Genomic DNA, 23,864 nt, shown 5'->3' with positions numbered 1-23,864 from the left:
CGCTAAGAGTTGGACACAACTGAGCAACTTCACTTTCACTTTTCACTTTCATGCATTGGAGAAGGAAATGGCAACCCACTCCAGTGTTCTTGCCTGGAGAATCCCAGGGACAGGGGAGCCTGGTGGGCTGCCATCTATTGGGTTGCACAGAGTTGGTCACAACTGAAGCGACTTAGCAGCTGCATGTTATTTCCCATACTTTGCTTAAAACATCCCCTCCACTCAAAAATAAGTAGGACAGATGGGGAGAGAAAGAAAATAGGACTGAGTTCATAAAGCTGAGATGGGCTGAACCGTAAGAGGAAGGAATTTACTTGAAATGAATTGGAAAAGGCAAATGAAAGGAAACTGAGCTGAACTGGAAGACACGCTGTAATGGGATCCTTGGGTTTCTGTATGCTTTTTCTTCGTTTTGGCCACGAAGGGTTTTTGTTGTTTTTTAATACAGAAGAAGTTGATCAAACTGTGAATCCAGTGAGGTTATTTCTGACCAGTGCTTTGTTCTCTGCTGTTGATGGTATTCAGGCTCATGTTTCCAAGGTTTTAGAAATTTAGGAAACATTTTAACAGCCTGAAAACATGACTTTAACCATAAAATGTTAGCAAGTTTAAATAAAGGAAATTATATACATTTACTAACTAGGTGTTTTTAGGTTTCACATTACTTTTCTTTTGTGGTGTATGCCTTTGTGACATTTTTGCAGGATGGCCCCTATGTGTTGCAGAAATTGCCATAAATGTCCAGGAAAAAATTATATCCTATCACTTGCACACCTGACATGTATCATGTAACCTAATTTTGGCATAATAGCCCCTTCCCCTTTATAATTTGCATGATTCATACACATTTTCATCTTGTATGCTTCTATGCAGTAATCTAGAAGTCTTATGTCTGTCTTTATTTTTTAGGCACTAGAAAAACACCCCAACTCACCAATGACAGCAAAGCAGATATTGGAAGTCATTCAGAAAGAAGGGTTAAAAGAAACAAGGTCAGTATTCATATTTACATTTTCTGTTTTCTTTGATTAACAATTGCTACTGATTGCAAAGCAGCAGGTGTATCTAGGTTTTGATGTTGTAGTTGATTGCGAATTAAGTAGCTACCTGCAGATTCTTTGGTGACTGTCAAATATTTGAGTGACCCAAGATTTCCTTGGAACTACTTGTTCACTTAATAAATTAGACAGACTGATAGAGAATGTATTTCATTAACAAGGAGCAGCACTGTGTGAATTTGCCTATGATTGGAGTTACTCATCTTTCTTGTAAGAGAATATTTTTGTTTCTGCAAGTGAGTACTGAAAGAGAAACATTTTACAGTCTTCACAGATAGATTCCAGAATGTAAGATGAGCTCATTCTGATAAGATTCAAATTGCCAGTGAACATAGTTGAAAATTTAGTCCTCTTATATTTAGAATTACTCTACTTGGATCATCATTAGTCAATTATTGAGTCTTTTAAAAAAATAACAGTTTTATTGAGATAGTCATATATCATAACATTTGCCCTTTGAAAATGTACAATTCATTGGTTTTTAATACGTTCCCCAAAACTGTGCAATAATTACCGCTATCTAATTTTAGAACATTTTCACCACCCTAAGTGAACCCCCATACCCATTAGCAGTCACTCCCAATTCCCTATTCTGCCCAGCCCCTGGCAATCACTCATGTACTACTGTGTGGATTTGCGTATCCTGGACATTTTGTATAATTGGAATCATACACTCTATAGCCTTTTGTGACTGGCTTCATTTAGCATCATGTTTTCAGGGTCCACCCATGTGGTACCCTGAATCATACTTCATTTCTTTTTGTTGCCAAATAATATTTTATTGAATGGATATAAACTACATTTTCTTTATCTGTGGTGATCCTTTATTTTTGTTTAGTTATGAATTTTACAGTGTTGGCTTTATCCAGCAGTTTAGGGCCATATAAATGATATTACTCGAAGAGAAGAAAGCAATTTGTTATAAGGTAAAATAACCATAGAGCTATATCATATGTGTATCTACTCATTCATGTTACATAGAGTAAATTTTTTGAATTGTATGATGTTGCCTACCTGTAAGTCATTGATAAGACAGTGGTCTCAACCTGGTAAAAATTTAATCTGCTGAGTTACCTTTTGAATCTGGTAACTGAGATAGTATCTGCAGAGAGCCATCAATGTCCTCCCAAGACTGACTTTTCGTACAAAATTGGTATTACCTGAAACTCATTACTATAACCTGTGAGTCACATTGGCTGTTTAAAATGTATCTCCTGCAAGTTTTACCCAGGAACATCACCTGCATACCATTGGTATGCAGGACTCCTAGGTTCAGTTTTTCAACTCTGTTTTAGAGGCTTTATCTGTCTGTCCTGAAGAAAGAGGCTGAGCTAATGTAACTACACTGTTTGCAATTATTGTTCCCCACAAAGCAGAGGTAACATTGGGGAGGAAAGTTGCTGACAGAGCCTAACAACTCTCTTAGAGGGGTCCCTTGCTTCTAAGCCAGACATCAGTATAAGGGGCTCAGGAACAAAACGAGGACACCTGGAAATTAATATTCTCCTGACTGCCTGTCAGAAATGTTTGGGCTAGAGCCAGAAGGAAAGAAGGGGTACAGACCTAAAGATCTGAACTCCTGTTGAATGTGGGCTGAGCCAGCGCAGTCTACCAGTGCAAGCACACGAAGCTTCTCCTATAAGCAGACACTTGAAATGTGTTCATCATGATCTTCTCCACAGGAGTGAGCAGGCCACTATCAGCTGTTATGTATCTTCAGATAGAAAACTCCTGTACCATGGCCCTGAGCAGCATTTTAATTACTTACCATTGTAACAGCATTTTTCTTCCCCATATTTTTTCAAGATGCTCGTCTTCCCAGAATGGTACATTAAAGGGCTTTAAGTATATGTTAACAAACAAAACACAAACAACTTCTTTAAAGAGTAAGAAAATTGAAATGGAAAACATACCCTGTTCCTCTCAATTCAATGCTCCTTCATCATCCCTGTCCTTCCTTATTGTGTCCTGTGAAGAAAAAAAATGTTACAAGTATGGATGAACCTGTGTAGGACTGTTTAAAGTTACCTACAAGGAATTCACCAGTTAAATAGGAAAGGGAATAGGCCAAGAAAAAGACCATGGTTCTGTTTTAAGTTCTACTTTATAAAATCAACTCTGTGCAGAGGGCTTCAAACTGTGCATTTTATGTCCCCGTTTCTTTCTGTCTCTTTGAATTCTCACTCCTGTCAGTTGTGATGGTTCCTTACAAGTGCTGTATCTGTAACCACTCTTCCCTTCTTTTCTAGTCTGCTTATTAGAATCATCTCTAAAATAAAGGTAGTTCTCAGATTTTTGAGTTTCAACCTTCCTACTGTATATTGCTTTAGAGAACAGATTCTGACCTTTATTTTTATTTTGTTACCTTTCAAATTCTTAAATAGTTTCCAAGTATTTATGGGAGCTGAGTAAATGAACTGTAACTGTATCTGTTTTTCTTAAGTAAAGTTACACTTAAAAATTCCATCATCATAAGGTCAAGCATAGCTGTTTCATTTCTAGGTATTTATTAATGATGTGCTTTTCAAGATGTGCAGGCTTTCAGATATGCCTGATTAACTGCAGGGGAGTGACTGTGAAGGTTACTGATGCGCCCATAACCTCCCGGGGTCTCTATGAATGAGAGGTCATGTTAGCGGCCCACCCCCGGTCAACCGCTGTGCCTGGCATTTGTGGAAGAGAGAGGATTGGCCTTTTATCCATCATCATTCCAACGCCATTTGTTTTAAAATAACGCCATCTCTTTCATGAGCTGGGTTGGTGGTGGGGGGCGGGGGAGTTTCTCAGTGCTGTGTGTAAGGCAGGTTTCCTGTAACACTGGACCTCACTGGACTCTAAATTTGTCCTTGTTTGTCTTCCCACTGGTCTGTGAGCTTGTTACGGGGAGGGTACCCCACACTCCTGGCACCCTGAAGATACGCAGTAAATATTTGTTGAGTAAACATTCTTCCTCAGGATGTTAACTTGCTGGTCCTCTGTGATGCCTTTGGCTTGCATTTAAAGTTAGAAGCTTCTTTTTGGCATTACAGGTTGTATTTTTTAATCCTATTTTTAATTGTTTTAATCAAAAAGAATCTACCAGTTTTGAGGGAATTCCTTTAAATAGATGCATGCAGATCACCTCTGACAGATGAATGGTGAACATGTGAGCTTATTGTGCTGTTGCCTGTTCTCAAACACTGTAGGTGCCTCTGGTTGAAACTTAAAACTTAAAAAATAAACCAATACTTTTGGCAAAGCTGATATATTTGTGTTCAGTAGATGTGATATTGTTCATTTATTTATTTTTGACATTTTATGGTACCTTTTCTTCTTTTCCAGGGACACTTCAAATTGCATAATTTTCATACAGACAGGATAAAAAGAGAACAGCTCTTTTATATCATGTTCTCTGTCTCTTCTTCAAGTTATTGATGAAATGTGTAGCGTTTGGTTGCACTCTATTTGGGAAAGCTAGACTGAAATAAGAACTCCCCGTGTAGTTTTTAAAAAGGTATATAAATATAGTAAATTGTCAGAAGAACATACAGTTTTTGTTAGAGAAAATTAATAATATGATCATGGCAAGATTTCCTAGAATTGTTTTTTTTTTTTTAACAAAAATATATTTGATAAGTTTTAATTCCCTTCTGTATAATAACATAGAAGATCTTTATCAATTTAATTTTATTCTGGTCCATCTATATTGTACTTGCTCTACTGATTGAGTTATTTCCAGGCTTCTGTTACTTTGTGCTAATGAGTTGTCAACAGTTGATAAGACAAAGCTGTTTGGAATGCTTTTCAGATGATCAGAATCTTATAATCAATCAAAGAGCCATGTTGCTTGCACAGAAAGGATAGAAATGTGCATATTCCAGACTGCAGCTTTTATGGATGGATATTTGATATTCCTGTTTGAACTGCTTGGCTAAACATTCCCACTTCCTGAGGGAGAGAGGGTGCTACTGTGGACTCTAGTCTTGTCTGCAGTAATTAAACATATGTTCATAGAAAAAGAGAAAGCAACTGCAGTGACCATGTTGGTTTGGATGACTTTGGTTGCCCTAATTCTGATTTTCTGCTTTTGACTTGCTTATTCAGAAGTTGTAATTCCTTTACAAAGGGGACTGAGGGAGTTTTGATGCCCAAGGATATGTTTTTCTCTGCTCATGTAATTTTTAAAGCGATGCTTCCAGAGAAGCATATGTTGTTTTAGTGACACATCCAGGAGCGGTAGGTCAAGGAATGAGGTCTGTAGCATTTACCTAACAAGAGTGGGGCCCACACTTGTCAGTGGGGGTAACTGTTATGTGCCGGGCATTATTGTTACAAGATACTGGTCATTAATGGAGCATAAACTGTGATGTAGTTGGCATATTATTTGGTAGTAGGTAAATAGTTTTCTAATGGAGGTGATGCAGTCTTAAAATAATGGTCAAAAAAATCACAGCACGACCAAAAAACCCTCTGTTGGGTTAGGGGCAGGGCAATATTTATAAGGTGCACTTATTTGTTTTAAAAGATTTATTTGTTTGTTTTTGGCCAGGCCGGGTCTTCATTGTTGCTCATGGGCTTCCTCTAGTTGCAGAGAGCAGGGGGCTCCTCTCTCGTTGCGTTGTGTGGGCTTCTTACTGGGGTGGCTTTTCTTGTTGGAGAACACAGGGGCTTCAGTAGTTGCGGTGCATGGGCTCAGTCGTTGCTGCTCCCAAGCTCTAGAGTGCAGGCTCCGTAGTTGTGACTCTATGGCATGTGGGATCTTCTCGGAGCAGGGATCAAACCCGTGTCCCCTGCATTGGCAGGCGGATTCTCAACCATTGGACCACCAGGGAAGCCCTATAAGGTACAGTTTTACAATGCTATATCTGCCTTACTTAGGAAAAAAAATGTATATGTTCAATTTCATCAACCACTTATAGGGCAGCAACCTATAATTACATATCACAATAGGGACATTTGAAAAGGTGTGTAAACAATCTCTTTCATGCTTGGTATTACTCAGGACATTGACATATTTTTGATTTTGTAATGTGGAGCATGCAGTTGACAACCCAAGATTTTGTAATTATCCTGCTATCTATGAGAACTTTTTATTCCCCTTGGGAATTCTGAGACTAAATTTGTTGTTCACTCCTGTCTTAAGGTCTTCTGTGTTTTCTGTTTTGCAGTCTTTGTCATGATACTCTGAAATAAGTGTCTTCACTTTGTACTGGGCTTTATTAAAGATGTTGCATTTTTCCAGGGGGATAAAATGTCAAAAAAATTCCATTACCATGTACAGTGACAAACAATAAAATTCCTTGGCATTTCTCTTGGTGAGATTTACGTTTCTAATTAGTGCTATAGGAGATGCTTCTTTCTCGCTGCTGAAATGTTTTGTCTAAAGATAAGAAAGAAACACAAATAATTTCAACTGCAAAATCAATTCTTATCTCCAGACTCCATGTTGGCATCACCCCTTTCATACTGAAATGGTGCTCTAGTTAGTTTGTCAGGGCATTTTAGAATTACAGTGTTAACTCACAGTGTCACCCTGCCATCTGCTAAGATCTAATTCTCTCATTGTGTAAATGGTGTGCACAGTCAGCTACTTAGAAAGGAACGAAGGAGACAGTGATGTTACTAATCAGAATCATAGAAAAATCATGTATAAATCATGTATTTATGTGGGAGTCTAGGTGTGTGTTCATGAGAGTATGTAAGCAAGCCTTTAGAATAGTTTCTCTCTTAGTTGACGTAAAATTTTACTTATTACTTGGATTACAAATCTCGGTCAGGATTATTCCTAATTCTCTTCTCCCATTCCCCTCTTGGCCAGTTGGTTCTTGGGTAATGTTAGTTCTGTGTTCTAACTACATCTTTCTTTCTCTGTATTCCTAGTCTTTGCCATTCATTCTTTGCACTTAAAAATTTTCAACTAGATTAATACAGTATCTTCTTAATTCATCTCTTTAAACCTGGTCTCCTCCTTTTTAAATCTATTTTTTTCCTTAACAACCATCCCATTTATAGTAGCATTTCTTAACTGATAATCCAAAATATTGCAGGGAATATATTGTACCTAATAAACTCTTGAGTCAAAAGCTGTTGTTGGTTGTATGTTTGGATTTAATTAGATGAGATCAGGCATGGTGCTTTTTTCTAGTCACATGGTATCTGAACAACACATGCTATTCTGAAAATGTAGGGTTTATGATATGAATGATGAATGCATACATTATACCTTACATTTAGATATAAGATTTGAAATTTCTAATTTGGTCATTTTTACAAACATTTGGTTCTTCCCAAAATACATCATTTAAAATGTTGTTTGTTAGAACTGTGTGCTTTGTGCATAATTAATTAGTTTTAAATTAAATGGTATAAAACTGATTAAGTATTCATAATTTATATGTGGGTATCATTCATTGTTTAAAAGCAACTAATCTCTCATAATTAAACTTTTCTTAAAGTTACTTCTTTTTATGATGACACAGTGATTGGAATAATTCTTCAAGGGGATAATACGATTATATATTACTGTGGAAGCATTTCCTGAATTAGGTAGATAATTGTGTGAAACATTACCTTACAGGGTCAGATTTCAACTCTTTCAGCCCAGCCTTAATCAACCTGGACTTTGGCAGCTTTAAAGCCTTTGCAGTCACGCTTTTGATGTTTCAGCCTCAGTTGACTACAGCTGACCCTTGCACAACTTGGGTTTTTGAAATTTGTGGGTCGACTTATACACAAATATTTTTCCATAGTAAATCCTACAATGTTACATAACCTGTCATTGGTTGAATCTGCAGACATGGAAGAAATGCAAATACAAAGAGCTGACAAATTATATGCAGATTAATTTCCATGTTGCTTAAGGGTCAACTGTACTTTCCTTTGCTGTGAAATTTCTCTCAGAATCTTTTTGTGATTTGGAAAGTAGAAGTAAAGCCAGTGAGACAGTAGTGAGCAATGTTGTGTGTGCATGTGTTGCACGCTTCTGGTAGTTTTCACATTGTTCCATAAGATTGGGTTGCAGAATGGAAAGGAAGCAGTGTTTAGGCAGAAAGCCTCAAACCAATGGAGTAAATTTGCATCTGTACCCCTCCTGGTTCCCAAGCTGAGGTCATCATAACAGTGATTGGTTACTGTGCCCTGGCTGCCATACAAATCATCACCCACTGGGCGACTTAAACAACAGAACTGTTTTTCTCTCTCTCTCAAAGTTCTGGAGGCTAGAGGTCCTAGATGCAGGTCCATCAGGATAGGTTTCTAGTGAGGACTCTCTTCATGGCTTGCAGACAGCCACCTTCTCACTGTATCCTCACATGGCCTTTTCTGGGTGTGTGTGTGCAGAGAGAGTGAGAGAAAGCTCTTCAGTGTCTCTTCTTCTGAGGACACTCCCATCAGATCAAGGCTCCATCTATATGACTGCTTTCAACCTTAATCCCTTCCTGAGAGATACCACCCCTCATAGCCACACTGGAGAGGAGGAATTGTGGGATGGGCTGCACACACATTAAGTCTACAATAGTGTTTCAGAATGTGGGACTTTACATTTCTAGAATTCATGGCATACCATAGAATTTTTCTAGAATTTTGAGTATCTGATTAAACTTGGAAGTTATTCATAATAGTATGCTTAACACTGTACTGTGCTTCTGTCATTGCATACTCCTAATATGTGTTTTCATATGTTATTCCTCACATGTAAACTGATAGAATACTTGGCTTAAGTTGCATGTTCAAATATAATGTATATAGTCACATAACATAAATTGATTTGGATTTTATTTGAAGCCTTTGGTAAAAATAGCTGTGGTGACTGCACATAACCCTCAAGGCATCAGTATTCACTAAGGTATGCAATTACAGCTATGAAATGGCCATTTCTTAATACAACATTTTATTCTGTCAAGCTTTCTTTCTCCATTCTTCCAAATAATTGAACAAAAGAGGTAATTTAGGTGATTTCAGCTTTATCAAGATCTTGGTATAATTTATTCCAGAAATACTGAGCACTCTATAAACATTTCAGTGCAGGAATAGGAGCAGAAATGGATATAAAATTATATTGTATTTGAGTCTTTCTAAGTATCCTATGCAGGTGAAAATCTTTCGGGAGAAATACACGTTTAACTGGGGTGTTGTTATTTAATTTTTTTCTAGGTGGTGTTTTTCTCCTTATCTCCTCATTTCATTGCTTGTGCTCTTAATTGCCACATGCCTAAATGATTTTAGTTTTGCTTCCATGTTTTGAACTTGACAACATAATTCAAATGCAAAACAGTTGATATGCTGACATGGGGACTTCTTTTTATAGTTGATTTGTTTTCAGAGGAATAAAAATCATGACATTTTGTTAAGACAGGTTTTCTAAAAGCTACAGTGCATAATTCCTTAGACGAAGTCCTAGTTCTTTCAGGACAATTAAGGACTATTTATCCTACCTCCTGAATGTCTTATACAGAATCACACTGATAATTTTCTGAAATTCAGATGATTTCTATTAACATTTTTTAAAAAGTTAGTTAAGTCCTGCTTTAGGTGCTGTGCAAGGCTAGTATTTGGGCTCTGTTCTCTCTTCAGTTTGTTGGTAACTGTCTTCTGGCCAGGTTCAGGGGACTCGTGTGTGGGTAAACTTTTCCCAGAGAAAAGAAAACAAGTGTGGACATGGAGAAGTTAATCAAATACCTATAAAGTGTGTCCTTTTTTGCTATGGAGAATCTGGGGGGTTTGTGGAAGCTTTAAGACATATCCTCATTCCAATAACATTTATTAAGCATATGCTATGTTCTTGAGATCGTGGAAGCTGCTGAATTAATAGATGAGTAAAATGCAGTTCTTTCTTTTGAAGATTTAACAGTGTGATTCCAAACATTCTTCTCTGAATCATTCAATTATATCTTTTAACCTCTCCTCTGTGGAGGCTGTCTTCAGCCTAGAACATAATGGGTTTTTATTTTTTATTAAAAAAATTAAACTTAGGAATTTCTAAATTCTTTATAAAATATATGATATCCCAACCTATCAAGAAGTATTGTCTTTCCATCATAAATATAAGCTCATCAAAGATAGGAACATGTATCTACGTATCCATTAATTTATTTTACCTAGAGCTGAGATACCATGCTTAATGCAGCATGTCAAGCAGATTAATGAGTAGGGGCTTGATGAGTAAAAGAATACCTAATTTTTTTAAATCATTTACTTTTATTAGGCCCAAGAGTAAGGACTTGACATGAATTATCTTTTTAAACAGGTGATATTGTATTTCCCATTTTACAGATAGGGAAACTAAGGCAGATGAGGTTAAATAACTTGAGATAGTTCATTTAGCTAGCAGGTGACAAGTCTGGAGTTTGATGTCTGATTCAAATTGCACTTAATCTTTTAAAATTTTGTTGCCAGAACCTAATAACACTTTGTTTTTAAAAGTATTGTTTGTATAAGTCTATCAAGTAAATACTCCCCCCTCCCCGACTCCTACTCCCTTAGCAGCTTCTCTGGCTAACTCTTGATTGTCTATATATGTGTATAAAACTCACTGAGATTTAAGTCAAGCCTGTAGATAGGTGTGTTGATACTCTCAATTTAGAGCCTATTTGTAAACAAGAGTTGAAAGATTTTTTAAAATTCTATTTCCAGAACCCAGATTTGAAAGGTTCAAAGCCTTTCCCAAACTACCTGTGATGCTTGCCCAACATGATGGGGGGTGATCTTTAGTGAAGCCTGGAGCTTATGGATAGCAGCAAGATGTATTTGCATTATAACTCTTTACTGTTTTATCTAGAAGGTGATGTCATAAGGTGGGACACTTACTTTGTATAATGGAAGAACCATGGCCTCCATAGGACTCTCACTGTTTTGCTGTTGAAGTTGGACTTATAGATTGTCTCTGGGGGAATTGTTTCGCTGTGGCCAAAGCATATTGCTAACAAAAGGCAGCTTTAGACAGTAGCAGTCACTATTTTTATGAAATAACTGAATGAAAATAGGTGAGGCTGACTAAACCATGGGGATGGAGGAGGCTGTTATTAACATTGTTCTCTTTTAAGATACACATCTTGGGAAAGGAAAGAAAGTCCAAATGAATGGATGATTATGGTCAGGACCAGCGTCACTGCATTCATTAGAACATTTTCTTAACCAGACCAGTCAGATAAACTTTACTGTTATTGGGAATCTATGTCATGACCACTTATCCATCCTCCCTCATCACATCCATCCATTGTATTTCCACTGGGAGGTATAAAAACACCACTCATTCCTTTTTACTTTTATTGCTCATTTTTACAAAAGACGAATGTAAAATTTCCGGGTAGAGCACTTTCTCCATCAGACCACTGCAGATAGCCCAAATCCATAATTTCATTCCTCTCTAACCAGTCTGCGTGAAATACAATTTGTGCAATGATTATTTTTCAATTTGTTGCTTAATTTGCATTGTTGAAGGTGACCTACTGATTGCTAGATATAGAAAAATATCATGCATGAAGATTTGTTGGAATACATTGTGGCTAGCGGGATAGTGTAAAGAGCTCAAATCCTGAATTCTGAAGTTTTAGGATTATCAAAGGTCAGTTTGGAATCACCCTGCACCTTCATGCCAAGAAGGCAAGTGCTGAATCAGCTATACAGAAAACACTATTTGACAGGTGAGAATTCTACCCCTGAACCACTAACGCTCGAAAGTACTATTTGAAATTACTTAGAATAGTTTTTACTGCCCATTTCTTTTACTTGTCCTTAATATTGAAAATATGAACTTGGCTTTTAAAATTAGGATTTATTTGATTGTTTTTAAGCAGCATCCTTTTGAGTCAAGCCACTGAAAACTTTTAGTTTTCAAAGTTTTATAAATCAGTTTGTTAGGTACAGTGGCACATTCTTTTTTCTCTTTATTTTTTATTAATTATTTTTAGTTGAAAAATAACTGCTTTACAAAATTGTGTTGGCTTCTGCCATGCATCACATGAATCAGCCATAGGTATACATATGTCCCCTCCCTCTTAAACCTCCCCCCACCTCCCTCCCCATCCCACCCATCTAGGTTGTCCCAGATCACTCCGTTTGAGCCTCTGTGCATCATTCAGCAAATTCCCACTGGCTCTCTGTTTTACCTATGGTTGTGACTGTTTCCATGCTATGAAATGTCTCAGTGTGTTCCACCCTCTTCCTTCATCCTTATCTCCTTTTTTTCCTTTGAGAGGGATGACATATTGTGAAATGATGTCTGCAGAATTTTGAGTAGGAGCATCTGATTATCTAAATTTTAAACCTAGTCTTTTCCTTACCCAATTTTCTACCACCTGGTGACCCAGGAAATTCCCAGCCTTTATTAGAAGTGCTTCTTGTGGTAAGAGAGTAACAGAATCCCTAATTCCTAGAATCCGAGGAGTTAAAGGTAAAGGTGCGCGCTCAGTCATTTCTGACTCTTTGCAACCCCATGGACTGTAACCTTCCAGGCTTTGCTGTCTATGGAATTTTCCAGGCAAGAATACTGGAGTGGGTGGCCATTAGACGCTTTGGTAAAATCAGGTCTAGTTTACACAAAGGGCCATTTGCTGTGGTCATTACTCTCCTAGCTTTTAGCCATGCTTTTGAGAATTTGTTTGAAAGCAAGCCTCCCTAAAAGAAGGGCATTCAGAGCAGCATTATGATGCAATCTAAGATGTGAATGAAGTTTAACTCAGAACAATAACATATTGTTCCTGTTAAGGACTTTGTAGATCATATCATCTTAAGCTTTTATTTTACAAATCAATAAACTAAGGCTTAGAGAAGATGAATTGTCCACTGTAATAGAACTGGTAAACATATGACTCATCTTTAAACTTAGAAGAGGATGATCATTTCAGAATTTGAGTAGAATGTGCAAAAAGCCCAGTAGAAGGACAGACCACACACACAAAAAAGAATATAAATCTTCTATTCTCAGGTTCTATTAGAAAGGACATGTCTTTCAATTGATTTTCCTGAAGTGATGTGTTTTCATTGATCCAGTCACCCTCTGTTACCTGGTTTTATTTGCCTCCAATAGTACATATTTTGGCAGGAGATTGGGGTGCAAAAGAGAATGTTCTGTAATTTATACTTCAGGTGGTTATCTGGTACTCTTGATTCTGGACTTATTGGCTTTTAGTTACCATCGAGACCTTACCCAAAGGAGGAGTCTGAGAACAAGGGGAAGGGTTGCGACTGCCTTTCACTCTTGCCCCTGTGGGCTGACAGAGAGAGCCAGTGAGCTCAGTAAGACAGTGCCATGGATCATTTTATTGAACATGCTTATTCCTGTCATTCTTTAGAATGTCCATAATATAAGTAATTTGTGAAGCAAGGGTGAATAGATTTGCCTGCAGACGATTTGATGCACACAGGCCTTCCAGCCTCTATTTTCTCTTTTCCTTTTAGACTCTTGCAGCCTGCTCTGTTTCTTCATTCACATCATGATAATATATTTAATTTATGTTTACTTATTAAATTTTCCTCTCTTCTCTCTAAAAAATGAATAGAAATATTTAAAGATAATCAGAATAAAATTGAGTGGCCTGAGAAGTCCTATGGGTAAATGGAACATTGTCAACTAATGTGAACTTACAGTAAAAATCTAGTTTTCATTTATTGATTCTTTTTTTGGGCATTAATAACTCATTTGACTTTTCTTTCTAAATGGATCTTTAGTATATCAATATAGTATGAAATATATCTAATGATTATTTTATAGATTAAATGAAGTTAAACCTAGTAAAATTTGAAGCTGTCAAAGATTTTTTGTAATGAATGCCTGATCTATTGTTATATTTTTCACTTGTAATAGTATTGATCTCTGACCTTTCCACTGTTTAGGGGTTATCATATAGATTCAAATTTAAAAACAGATTTGAAAGCCTATTACGACAACTGCATATTGCTGATTATAATAAATCCTTTGTGAGTAAATATTTTCAGATTGTTTTTCTCAGGTTTTGAGAATACTTTTAATTTGTATTTATTTATGCTTCCCTGATAGCTCAGTTGATAAAGAGTCTGCCTGCAGTGTCGGAGACCTGGGTTTGATCCCTGGGTTGGGAAGATCCCCTGGAGAAGGGGACGGCTATGCACTCTAGTATTCTGGTCTGGATAATTCCAATGGATTGTATAGTCCATGGGGTCTCAAAGAGTCGGACACGACTGAGTGACTCTCACTTTCATAGCATAAATATTTATACAAGCTAGTATATAGTTTGCATGGGTGTAATGGAGTCCCAAAATAGGTGGTTATTCAAACAAAACTTCATTTCTTACATTATAGTCTGAAGGTGGGGAGTCCCAGGAATGATGGGATAGCTTTGTTGCATCAGGATATGCAAGCAGCCAGGGTCCTTTTGTCTTACCGCTCTGTTGTCCCTAGGATTGAGTCCTTATCACCATGGTCTAACATAACTTGCCACCAAATCCGTGTTCCAAGCAGTAGGTGGAAGAAGAAGTAGATACAGTCCCTCTGTAGATACATTTTAAGTGTTGAGTGCATCCATTTTCCTCGTGTCCCATTGACCAGATATATATTTATAGTTAGCAGAATGGGAAACAGGAGAGTGTAGTCTGTTGCAGGAAGCATGTTCCCAGCTAAAATGTGGGAGTCTTAGCTGTAGGGAAAGGTAATTTTGGAGGAACAACTATCAGCCTCTGTTGTATCTATTTTAAATCAAATCTCCTGCTTAGACTTGGTTTAGTTAAGTACATGTTGTAACTTGTGACATTTGAAAAATTTACCTGTATATTTGACTTTTGCAAACATTAACATATATTTTCGATTCTCTCTGACTCTGGACAGCCTGTTAATGAACTTCACTATTTCTTGTCCTCTCGCCGCTGCCTCCAGAGCCCAATTCACATGTCATATACCACCTCCTCAGTGAAGAGTTCTTTAGCTTTAATTCATCATTTTATTCTTGCTGTTTCTTTATAACATGAATACATCTATGCCTTTGTCATAGTAGCTAAAAAACTCTCTCAAATTTTCTCTTGTTATAACAGGACTGCAGTTTCCTTAATGGTAGAATTTATGTCCCAATGATTGTTCTCTTCCCCATAGGGCCCTTCATATAATAGACTCATGATATTTTCCGAATGGAAATTTGAATTCTAGCTCTATTTCCATTTCCAACGCAATGTGTTATCCTGGATAAGTCACTCAGTCTTTGTTGGTTTCTTTTTTTGTCTTTTGTCTCCAGTGAAATAGGGAAACTGATGGATCTTTATGTGTATTGTAGGGCTGAAATGAGGATAAAATAATTTTTTAAATGTACTGTCAATCATATATTTGATTTGTGAGATCTCATACCCTAGTGCATTAGTAGCACTTTGAAAAAACTAATCAAGATGGAATGGGTTATCAAGTAAATTTGTATTTGACCATATTTCACAGTAATATTTTGGCACACTGGTGCTAAAAGATTCATATTTCACTAAGAAGTATGTAATATTATTGAATGGGCTTCCCAGGTTGCTCTAGTGCTACAGAATATGCTTGCCTGCGGTATTATTTAATACATAATTTTTAATCTAAAATTTCATGAGAAGTTAGCAAAGAGATTCTAATCAGTTTGTGTTCTTAAATTCAGATTCAGTGATTAGATTTAAAACTACTGTTACCTGATGAAGCAGAGCCTGAATTGTTTTTAGTATGATGCCTGCCAGTGACTGATTTTGAGATTCCAGGATCAAGGATTTTCCCAGTTTATAACATACCAGTGGGTAGATTGTTTTTCATTAAATGAAATGCTTTGAGGACGATCTTATTTGTAACTAAAGAGGTGTATTTCTCTATCTTGCTCTCGTACTTGGACTACTTGGGCCACTTTAGCCTTTTGAATGTACAATAAAGATGTAGTATTTCTTCTGCTTTTCCACTCTCCAAATTTATATGTTAACATGTCATATCCTGACAGTACCTCCTGCTAATTATCTAATTGGTATGTTTTGGGGAAAAAAAAAAAGATGTGTCCCAGAGTCCTGTATATTTGTACTATCATCCTAATTTTGTTTGAAATTTGAGAAGTTTCATATATGCAAAATGAAATTTTGGAGAAGAGACTTTAGTAAACATAACTGCTTTGCTGTCTCTGAGGAGGTCTGCATTTAAGTATGTGGGGATTATTAATTTCTAGGAAAAATCTACATCATTATTTGTATGCTTCTGTCATTAAGGATCTCATAACTTTGGCTTGGTTAGTATTTACTGAATGTTCCTATTACACTAGGAGTTTTTTCACTATACTGAAATATTTCTACTGTCCACAAACTAAATACCGGAGGATAGAATATGTTTTACTTTTGAGTAGTGATCTTATTTCTAGTATTCTTGTAAATTACATATATGCTAATACCTTAGCTTCTGTTTGTTATTACCATCACTGCCACCCTAATAGCTATTCATCATTTAAGATGTGGATCACCTCCTCTGGAAACGTTCCCCGCGATTTCCAGGCAGAAATATGATCCCTTCTTTTATATTGCAAGAGAGGTTTTTAAATGTAACTTTATCACAGTTCTTTTAGTTTATATGTCTTTGTCTCAACTAAACTATGAGTTCCAAGACAGCTAGTGACATATCTTACTCATGTTTGCATGTCCTGTATAGTCCTTAGGTCATGGCAGACATCTCAGGGGGTATTTATTTTCTTGAACATATATTACTTATAGACATTGTTATCTGACATCTGTAAATGGGATGGTTTGAGAAGACTTACTGTACTTGCAGTAAGATTATGCATAAGAGGGTCAATATGTCATATACAAGGACTTAAAATTTTAGGAGGAGAAGCATTGTATTTTGCTAAGCACCAAGAGGATTGTATGTCTGACCTAAGCAACCAAGGGATCTGTTTCTTTCAATGTAATATTTTCTGAGCCCTTTGTGTAGGTGATCCATTCCACATTTTCTTTGTGAGAGACATGCCATATTTTATGAAATACAGTGAAGTTAGTGGAGAGTGTCCAGAAAAACATAATGAGTGTCATGTTTGGTATAAATCTCAGGTCCAAGCCTGTCTACAACGTTTCTAGATATTTCACGTCAATGGAATAATTGACTTGAGAACCAAAGTATATACTGAGTGGGTAGAGGAGATAGTACACCAGATGGACATCACTACATTTTTTCATTTTAGTAACTGGCAAGGATTGGATGAGTCTGGCCAGTAGAGTAAATGAAACGGAGATTAGAAAACAGAATTTTATTAATTTCAAATGGAATTAAATATGATGAACATCTTATAGGTAGCCATTTGCTTGATTCAAATCATTTAGGCTAAGCACATAGAAAATAATACTGTGGTGATTTAACCCATTTTTAAATTTTATTTTAGACACACTCTGGAGATAGAGAAACTTAGTAAAATATTGTACTGGCGTTGAAAGTTTTAGTTTTAAGTATTAGTTTAGGAGAAAGGGACAAGTGAATGGGAAATAGTCTTAAATCTTATAATAGAAGTCTCAAGGAGATAAAAGTAGTAGATTATCTGTTTAAACTTTGAAAACTTTATATAATGTCAGTTTCTACAAAAGCCTATTCATTAAGAAGTGAGAAGGAAAACTGGTATTTTTAAAGTTAGTTTGTTCTTGTTCTTTAACATATAATACCTCTTGGGGCTCATTGATCACTTTTTTAAATTATTGCTACCATTAAAGTTGTTGTTCATTCAAAGGCTGCTGGCTGTGTCTACACAGTGAGCAAATGTAGTCGGTATAGACTTCCTGCATCAGTAGAGTCTGGTAATGCAGTCAAGGCAGTGGCAGGTAGGATTACAAAAGTGGTGAGTGACCACAGAGTGGGAATTCAGGAAGAAGGTACCTTGGTAATACCAAACAAAGCGTCAGTGGTTAATATGGCATTGCTTTCTCACCTCCTGAAAAAATCAAGATTTGTTGTTGTTGTTTTGCTTTGTAAATACTGGAAGAGCTTGATCCTATATACCAAGTTTAGAAGACTAGCCTTGGAAACCAATATTGTGTTTTCTCTTTCCCCTTCAGGACAAAGTATGTTCCGTTTGGGACCGCCTCAACCACCTTACCAGGCAGCACCAGGTCTTCATATACTCTCAGTTTCCCTTCTACTGTGGAAAAGATCTTTCCTTGAATGTTCATATTTTCACCTTGAGAAGGCAATATATGTGTTTAGGAGGGGTTAAGCAGCTGTTAATAAATGTGACGTAGGAGAAGAGTGGTTTGTGGGAGTTTTACTATATATACACATATATAATATTTTCCAGTCTGGTTTCAGACCCCGGCATGGCTTGGAGACAGCGTTGGTGTGTATGAAGGATCTTCCTCGAATGAAGGATTTGGGACAACTTTCCATGATGATTATATTAGAGCCTCAGCTGCTTTCGTGTTGGTCATGAGGTGATGCTGAACCGAATGCTTGAACTAGCAGGAGTGGCTGGGATTGCATTGGAGTGGTTCCGTTCATTCCTTCCGGGTAGGTACCAGATAGTGATGTTGGGTGAAAACGGACATCGAGGGTCCCCCGTATGGAACCCCGTCGTTGTCACTCATTCCCCGGTTCACGTTTAGTGGGTTTGAGGAGACAACTGGCCACCTGGAGGCCAGGCAGTGATTTGAATGACGGTGAAGAAGGTTATGAGGGTGGTTCCCAGTTTGGTGTCGCTTACCTCCGTTCTCTCTGTTTTGTCTCTGTGACAGTGAGGACTAGAATCGAAACTGAGAAAGCGTGACTTGTTGGAAAGAGAAAATTTGGGAGGCCCCGTTGTGCTTTCTGGTTTCTCTGTCTGAATTACAGTTTGTGTAAACTGTGGCCATATTTTGACTCCAAATTCATCTACACACAAAAATCCCATTGTAACATTAGCTAGAACTATTTTATTTTCCTTTCTGGTATATATCTGGAGCCTTCTTCCCTGTGAACACTGACTGCATCTCCATGACCCTTCTTGCTGAAGTTGTAGTCTACTTGTTCACTCTTTCGCTTGGGGCTCTTTCAAGCAGTCTGCCTACATTAATAAATATTGTTGCGGGTGATGGCTGACTTTTCCCAGTGAATGTTTTGCTTTACCTTCACTGAGAGCACTTCGTTTTTCTAACCCTGTTTTACTAAGAATCAAATTGGGTTGTACTTTTTAATAAATACTGCCTCTCCTCATTAAACCGCTCGGGCATTTTGTTTTTAGAGAGAATATACTAGAGTTTCTTCAATTTTGAATATGTTCTTTAGAAATGTGGTGCTCCCTCTCGGCTGCTATTTATTTATGTAATATTATTTCAGTTATTTTCCTTTATGGTCATGAAAAGCTTGCTGAGTGTTGAACATGCATGAAGTTTATTAGGTCTAAGGGTAGAATACAGGTAAAGAACAGAAAAGAACAAACACGGATGCATGTGTCTGTGAATATCATGAGAACTGTCTGTTGATTGTCATTTTGGCTAAAGGGCAATAAACAAACTTTTATGCAGTAACCGGTCAGTGTTAGGTGTTGAGCCAGGCAGTTTCTACCTTTTAGCTTATTTAACAGTAACTTTGAGAAGTTGAGTGTTATTTCTTCATTTTACAAATGAGGAAATCGATGCTAAGAGAAGTTAGATATCTTCCCTAACTTCACACAGTTATAAGTGGAAGCTCTGGTATTTGAGCCTGGGTTTGGCTGTCTCGAAATCTCAATCTTTCTATCACAGTCAAGTGTTAAGTCACAGGCAAATGTTAGACTCGAAGAGTGGGTTCTGAAGGAAAATGAAAAAGAAGAAAAAGAATGCCTGTTAGAACAAACCAAGGAGGAAATGGGAGACCTAGGAATGCACTAGCATAACATTTATTTTGAATATTTCCCGAGTTTTCTTAAAACTCACTTTAACAAGTCATGTGACAAAAGGAGCAATTTTACGATCATCAAATATTTACCATTTACAGGATGGAGAGGTTTAGAATTTCAAATTTTATCTCTTTGGACATTTTTTCATTCTCTGTTTAGAAATAAAAGTAATGATACCCCACTTTGGACTCTAGGAAATAGACGAGTCCGTGCATGGGAGCCAATCAGGTAGTTAGTACTTATCTGGGGAGAGACAGCAGTTGAAAACCAGTACCAGGTGTTTACTGTTTATAAAAGTTTATTTTTTCCTTTTAATGTGTTTGTGAGCTTTTCTGTGTGGAACCTCAGCTTCCTGTTGCCTTTCATGTATAACATCGTGCTTATACATGACTGAAGATGTGGTGGTTGTGTTTTGCTTAAACAGTAATATATGTGGATTTCACTAAATACTTATTTACATCTTTGGATGAAGTTTGGATCAATATTATTAGTTTTCCTTTTTCTATTGGTAGATAGATGTCTCCCACCGTCCCAATAGATTTATTTTAGGCATAGCCAGAGAAAATGTTGTTTCTGTGCTTATAAACTAACATTTGGCAATAGAAAGGCACTATATTATATATTAAGTTGTTACTGTTATCCTAACATGATACGCTTTTATTAATTACGTTAATGGTACCTTAGAAAACACCCCACTTTCCCAAAGAGGTAAAGCTCTTTAACTGTAATGATTTTCAACTTCAATGCTGTGCTTTATCTACTAGCAGCTCATGAAGTAATGGTCATAATTGAATTCAACATCTTAAGATTTCCTGACTTAGCTTAAGTGAAATATTGATTTCATGAAATTAGGTGGCAGGTGCATCAAAGAACTATTTCCTGGAAGTTTTAAGTGGGTATTTAAAGCCTCAAGAATATTAATTCAGACTAAATGAGTGGTTTGGCGTTGTACTTACTTAAATAAGACGTTTGCCAAATGGCCAGAAGCCATCATATCCAAAATTTTATTTTTTAAAAAACACTGAGGAATGAAGGCAGAAGACTGTTTATTGTTACATAAACATATATAGTTCTCTATAATTTTCATAACTATTTAGTTACCATTTAGTCATTTAAACAGGGCTTCAGGTTTAAAATAGTTTCTCTTGAATTGGCTCGTGAATTCTTTTCCTTTCCACCCCACCCAGTTGTATTTACATATTGTTCTCTCATTTTGTTGCTGGAGTTGTTGTCTGGAGAGTTTCTGTGTGCCTAGATGGAACATTGATATTACTATAAAATAATGTACAGGAAATCTTGTTTTGTCTAAAGATACATTTCTTCCCCTGGGTCATCAAAATGCGCATTTTTCCTAAGGAAGATGTTTATTTCCATAAAACAGAGGTAATACATATATAACATATTAGTAGCATTACTTTTGGAATTTATTAATATGTATGTGAGTATAATTTTATAGTGTTCAACAAACATTAGTCTGAAACAGTATTATTTATTCTCTTTTTACGTTTGCATTAATCCTAGCCATTGCTACTTTTATTTTACTCTTTTTCTCTGTTCGGGAGAGATTTAATTTGGGTTGCTTTTCTGCAGTCCCTACTCCCAGCTATGTCTCTCATGAATCATATTTCCCAGAGGGTGAAATTAAAACAAGAACTAGGTGTATTAAATATCTTTAGGCCTACTGCCAGATTCTCAGATGTATTTTTAGGTGTCGAATATTAAGTTTGGGGAAGGGAAAGATGCTTATATTCACTGATCTTTGTATTTTTCCTTTCTCAAGTTTGTTTTTACTTTATAATTCTGTCTGAATTTTGTGGATGTATTTCATGCTATCTGAAGTCATTATGGTGTTTGAATTTGATAACACTTGTATTTTTATAGCAGAAAGCTAAATTTATTAAATATCTTTTTATGCAAATACTTTTAATCAAACCAGACAACTGCCACTGAACAAATTGCCTTGAGGATGCAAAGAAAGAAGAGGGGGAGGAAGGAAGGGAGAAGAAAATGAAATTAAATTGGCATTTGTCCTGTGGTATGAGTGCCAGTCTTAACAGTAGTGGTTGGTGTGGTTATTTTTAGACATTTCCTTTATCAAACATTTAAAGGTAAAAATTTTCCCATAGCCAGCAAAACTCTGAGTTGAGTTCTTTTGACATTCTGCTGATCAAGGATTTTCCCACGAGTAGTACCAGAGTCTTCTGCAGAGAAGGGGTAGGAGAATGAATCAGAAATGAAGTAATGGACAAGGAGATGTTTATACACCTTAAAAGTGTTTATGGAACATGTAACGTGTTAGCTATGTTTTATATTGAGGAAGAAACAGACATGATCAAAAATTTAAACTTGAAAAGTCATACCACTGGAAAAACAGAAAAATTCAGATTTAACATTTGAATTCACCTTTGAGACAGAAGAGGCTTCCCAGGTGATGCTAGTGGTAAAGAACCCGCCTGACAATGCAGGAGATATAAGAGATGTGTGTTCGATCCCTGGATCAGGAAGATCCCCCGGAGGAGGAGGGCATGGCAACCCACTCCAGTATTCTTGCCTGGAGAGTCTTGCAGACAGAGGAGCTTGGCAGGCTACAGTCCGCGGGGTTGCAGAGTCGGACATGACTGACGTGACTTAGCACTTCACACGTTGAGAGGGGGATGACTCTCTTCACAGAGGCTTTACAATAAACAGAGGAAAAGATGAATGTATGTGACTACATAAAATTTTATGTGGTTGTATATAAAAAAAAAGTGACAATGGAGAAAATATTTTTAGTTAATATTTCTAGTTAATATAAGCTAGAGGTATTATTTAAAGAGATTATGAAAACAAAAGAGGTGTTGACCTTAGAACTTTGTGGTCAGAGGTCATGAACAGAGGAACTACAGTGCATAAAACCTGGGAGTAAACAAATACGTAGATAAGATTTGATCTTCCTAGTAATCATAGAAATGCAAGGTAAAGTAGCCACTGGAGATTGTCTTTTGGTTTACCTAATAAATTAATCAGTACAAGCATTTCGCCCTGACTCCAAATGATGCTTTCTGCTTTCTCACTCCTGGTGAGAGTATAAACTAAAACAACTCATTTGAAAAGCCAGTTGGCATTATTTGCAAAAGGTCGTTAGATAACATATATCTCCTGAAATAATAATGCCACTTATGCAAGCCTACCTTAAAATATTCTTGAATGTAAGGGAAAAAGAGTATCATATACACTAAAATATTCAGATCAGTTCTATTTCAATTACAAATGAAGAACATAATTTAAACACTCACCAGTAATATCAGTTATTTGCAAACTTGATTATGCAGTAAAATAATTTAGAAAAACATAAAAGAGAGTGCCAGTGCTTTGGCTCTACCCAGAGATGTTTATTTAAGATGTTTGGAATTGCCTCAAAATTTGCTTTTAAAAGATTGCCCTAAAAATTTTAATGCATGACTAGATTGAAAACCACTGGCTTGACACACGATAATAGAATATTTCTAACCACTTGATATATTTATTATGGCTGTGTAGTAGTATGGACAGGGTATAATATAAAATAAAATGTGGTGATTGAACATTTAGGTAAATCATAACTTTTAAATAGAAACCTACCAGAAACATAGACTAGTAGAAAGTTTGTAAAATGCTCAGAGTTGTTATAAGGAGTTGAGATTTTTTTAGTGATTTTTTTCATCTTTTTTTTCAGTTGACAGATATTTTAGTAATGTTCTTATATTACTTTTTAAAAGAAAAAAGCATATTTAAAAGAAAAGTCCCTGCTGGTGAGATCCTCTAGATAATTTCCTACTTACAGGTTGTTTCTACCTATGATTACAGAGATTTGTTCTGACTTCTAAAATAATCATATCCTCAAGTTACATTTCATATTATTATAATGAAATTCCTCATAGGATTCTTTTTTTTCCTTTTTTTCATCTCAGAAATATCTTCTCATGTAGTTTTCTGACGTAGGAATGTAATAAGCTCAAGTCAGTCATTTTCTCTTATCACTCCACATCTGTGCCTTTTAATTTTCACCTTTCCAAAT

The 23,864-nt window shown here is 36.5% G+C and overlaps 1 protein-coding gene across 1 annotated transcript in view; it reads left to right on the top strand.

The window, feature by feature from the left end:
• Positions 1 to 23,864, top strand: part of ASXL3 (ASXL transcriptional regulator 3) — a 187,866-nt gene that overhangs the window by 33,735 nt on the left and 130,267 nt on the right. The window contains exons 3-4 of the mRNA XM_061130910.1: positions 910 to 992; positions 11,588 to 11,677. Of these exons, the coding sequence (XP_060986893.1) occupies positions 910 to 992; positions 11,588 to 11,677 (173 nt within the window). The remainder of the gene's footprint in view (positions 1 to 909; positions 993 to 11,587; positions 11,678 to 23,864) is intronic.

The sequence above is a fragment of the Dama dama genome, chromosome 27 (assembly GCF_033118175.1).
Source record: "Dama dama isolate Ldn47 chromosome 27, ASM3311817v1, whole genome shotgun sequence".
Lineage (NCBI taxonomy): Eukaryota > Metazoa > Chordata > Mammalia > Artiodactyla > Cervidae > Dama > Dama dama.
This window is presented reverse-complemented; position numbering and strand designations above follow the sequence as displayed.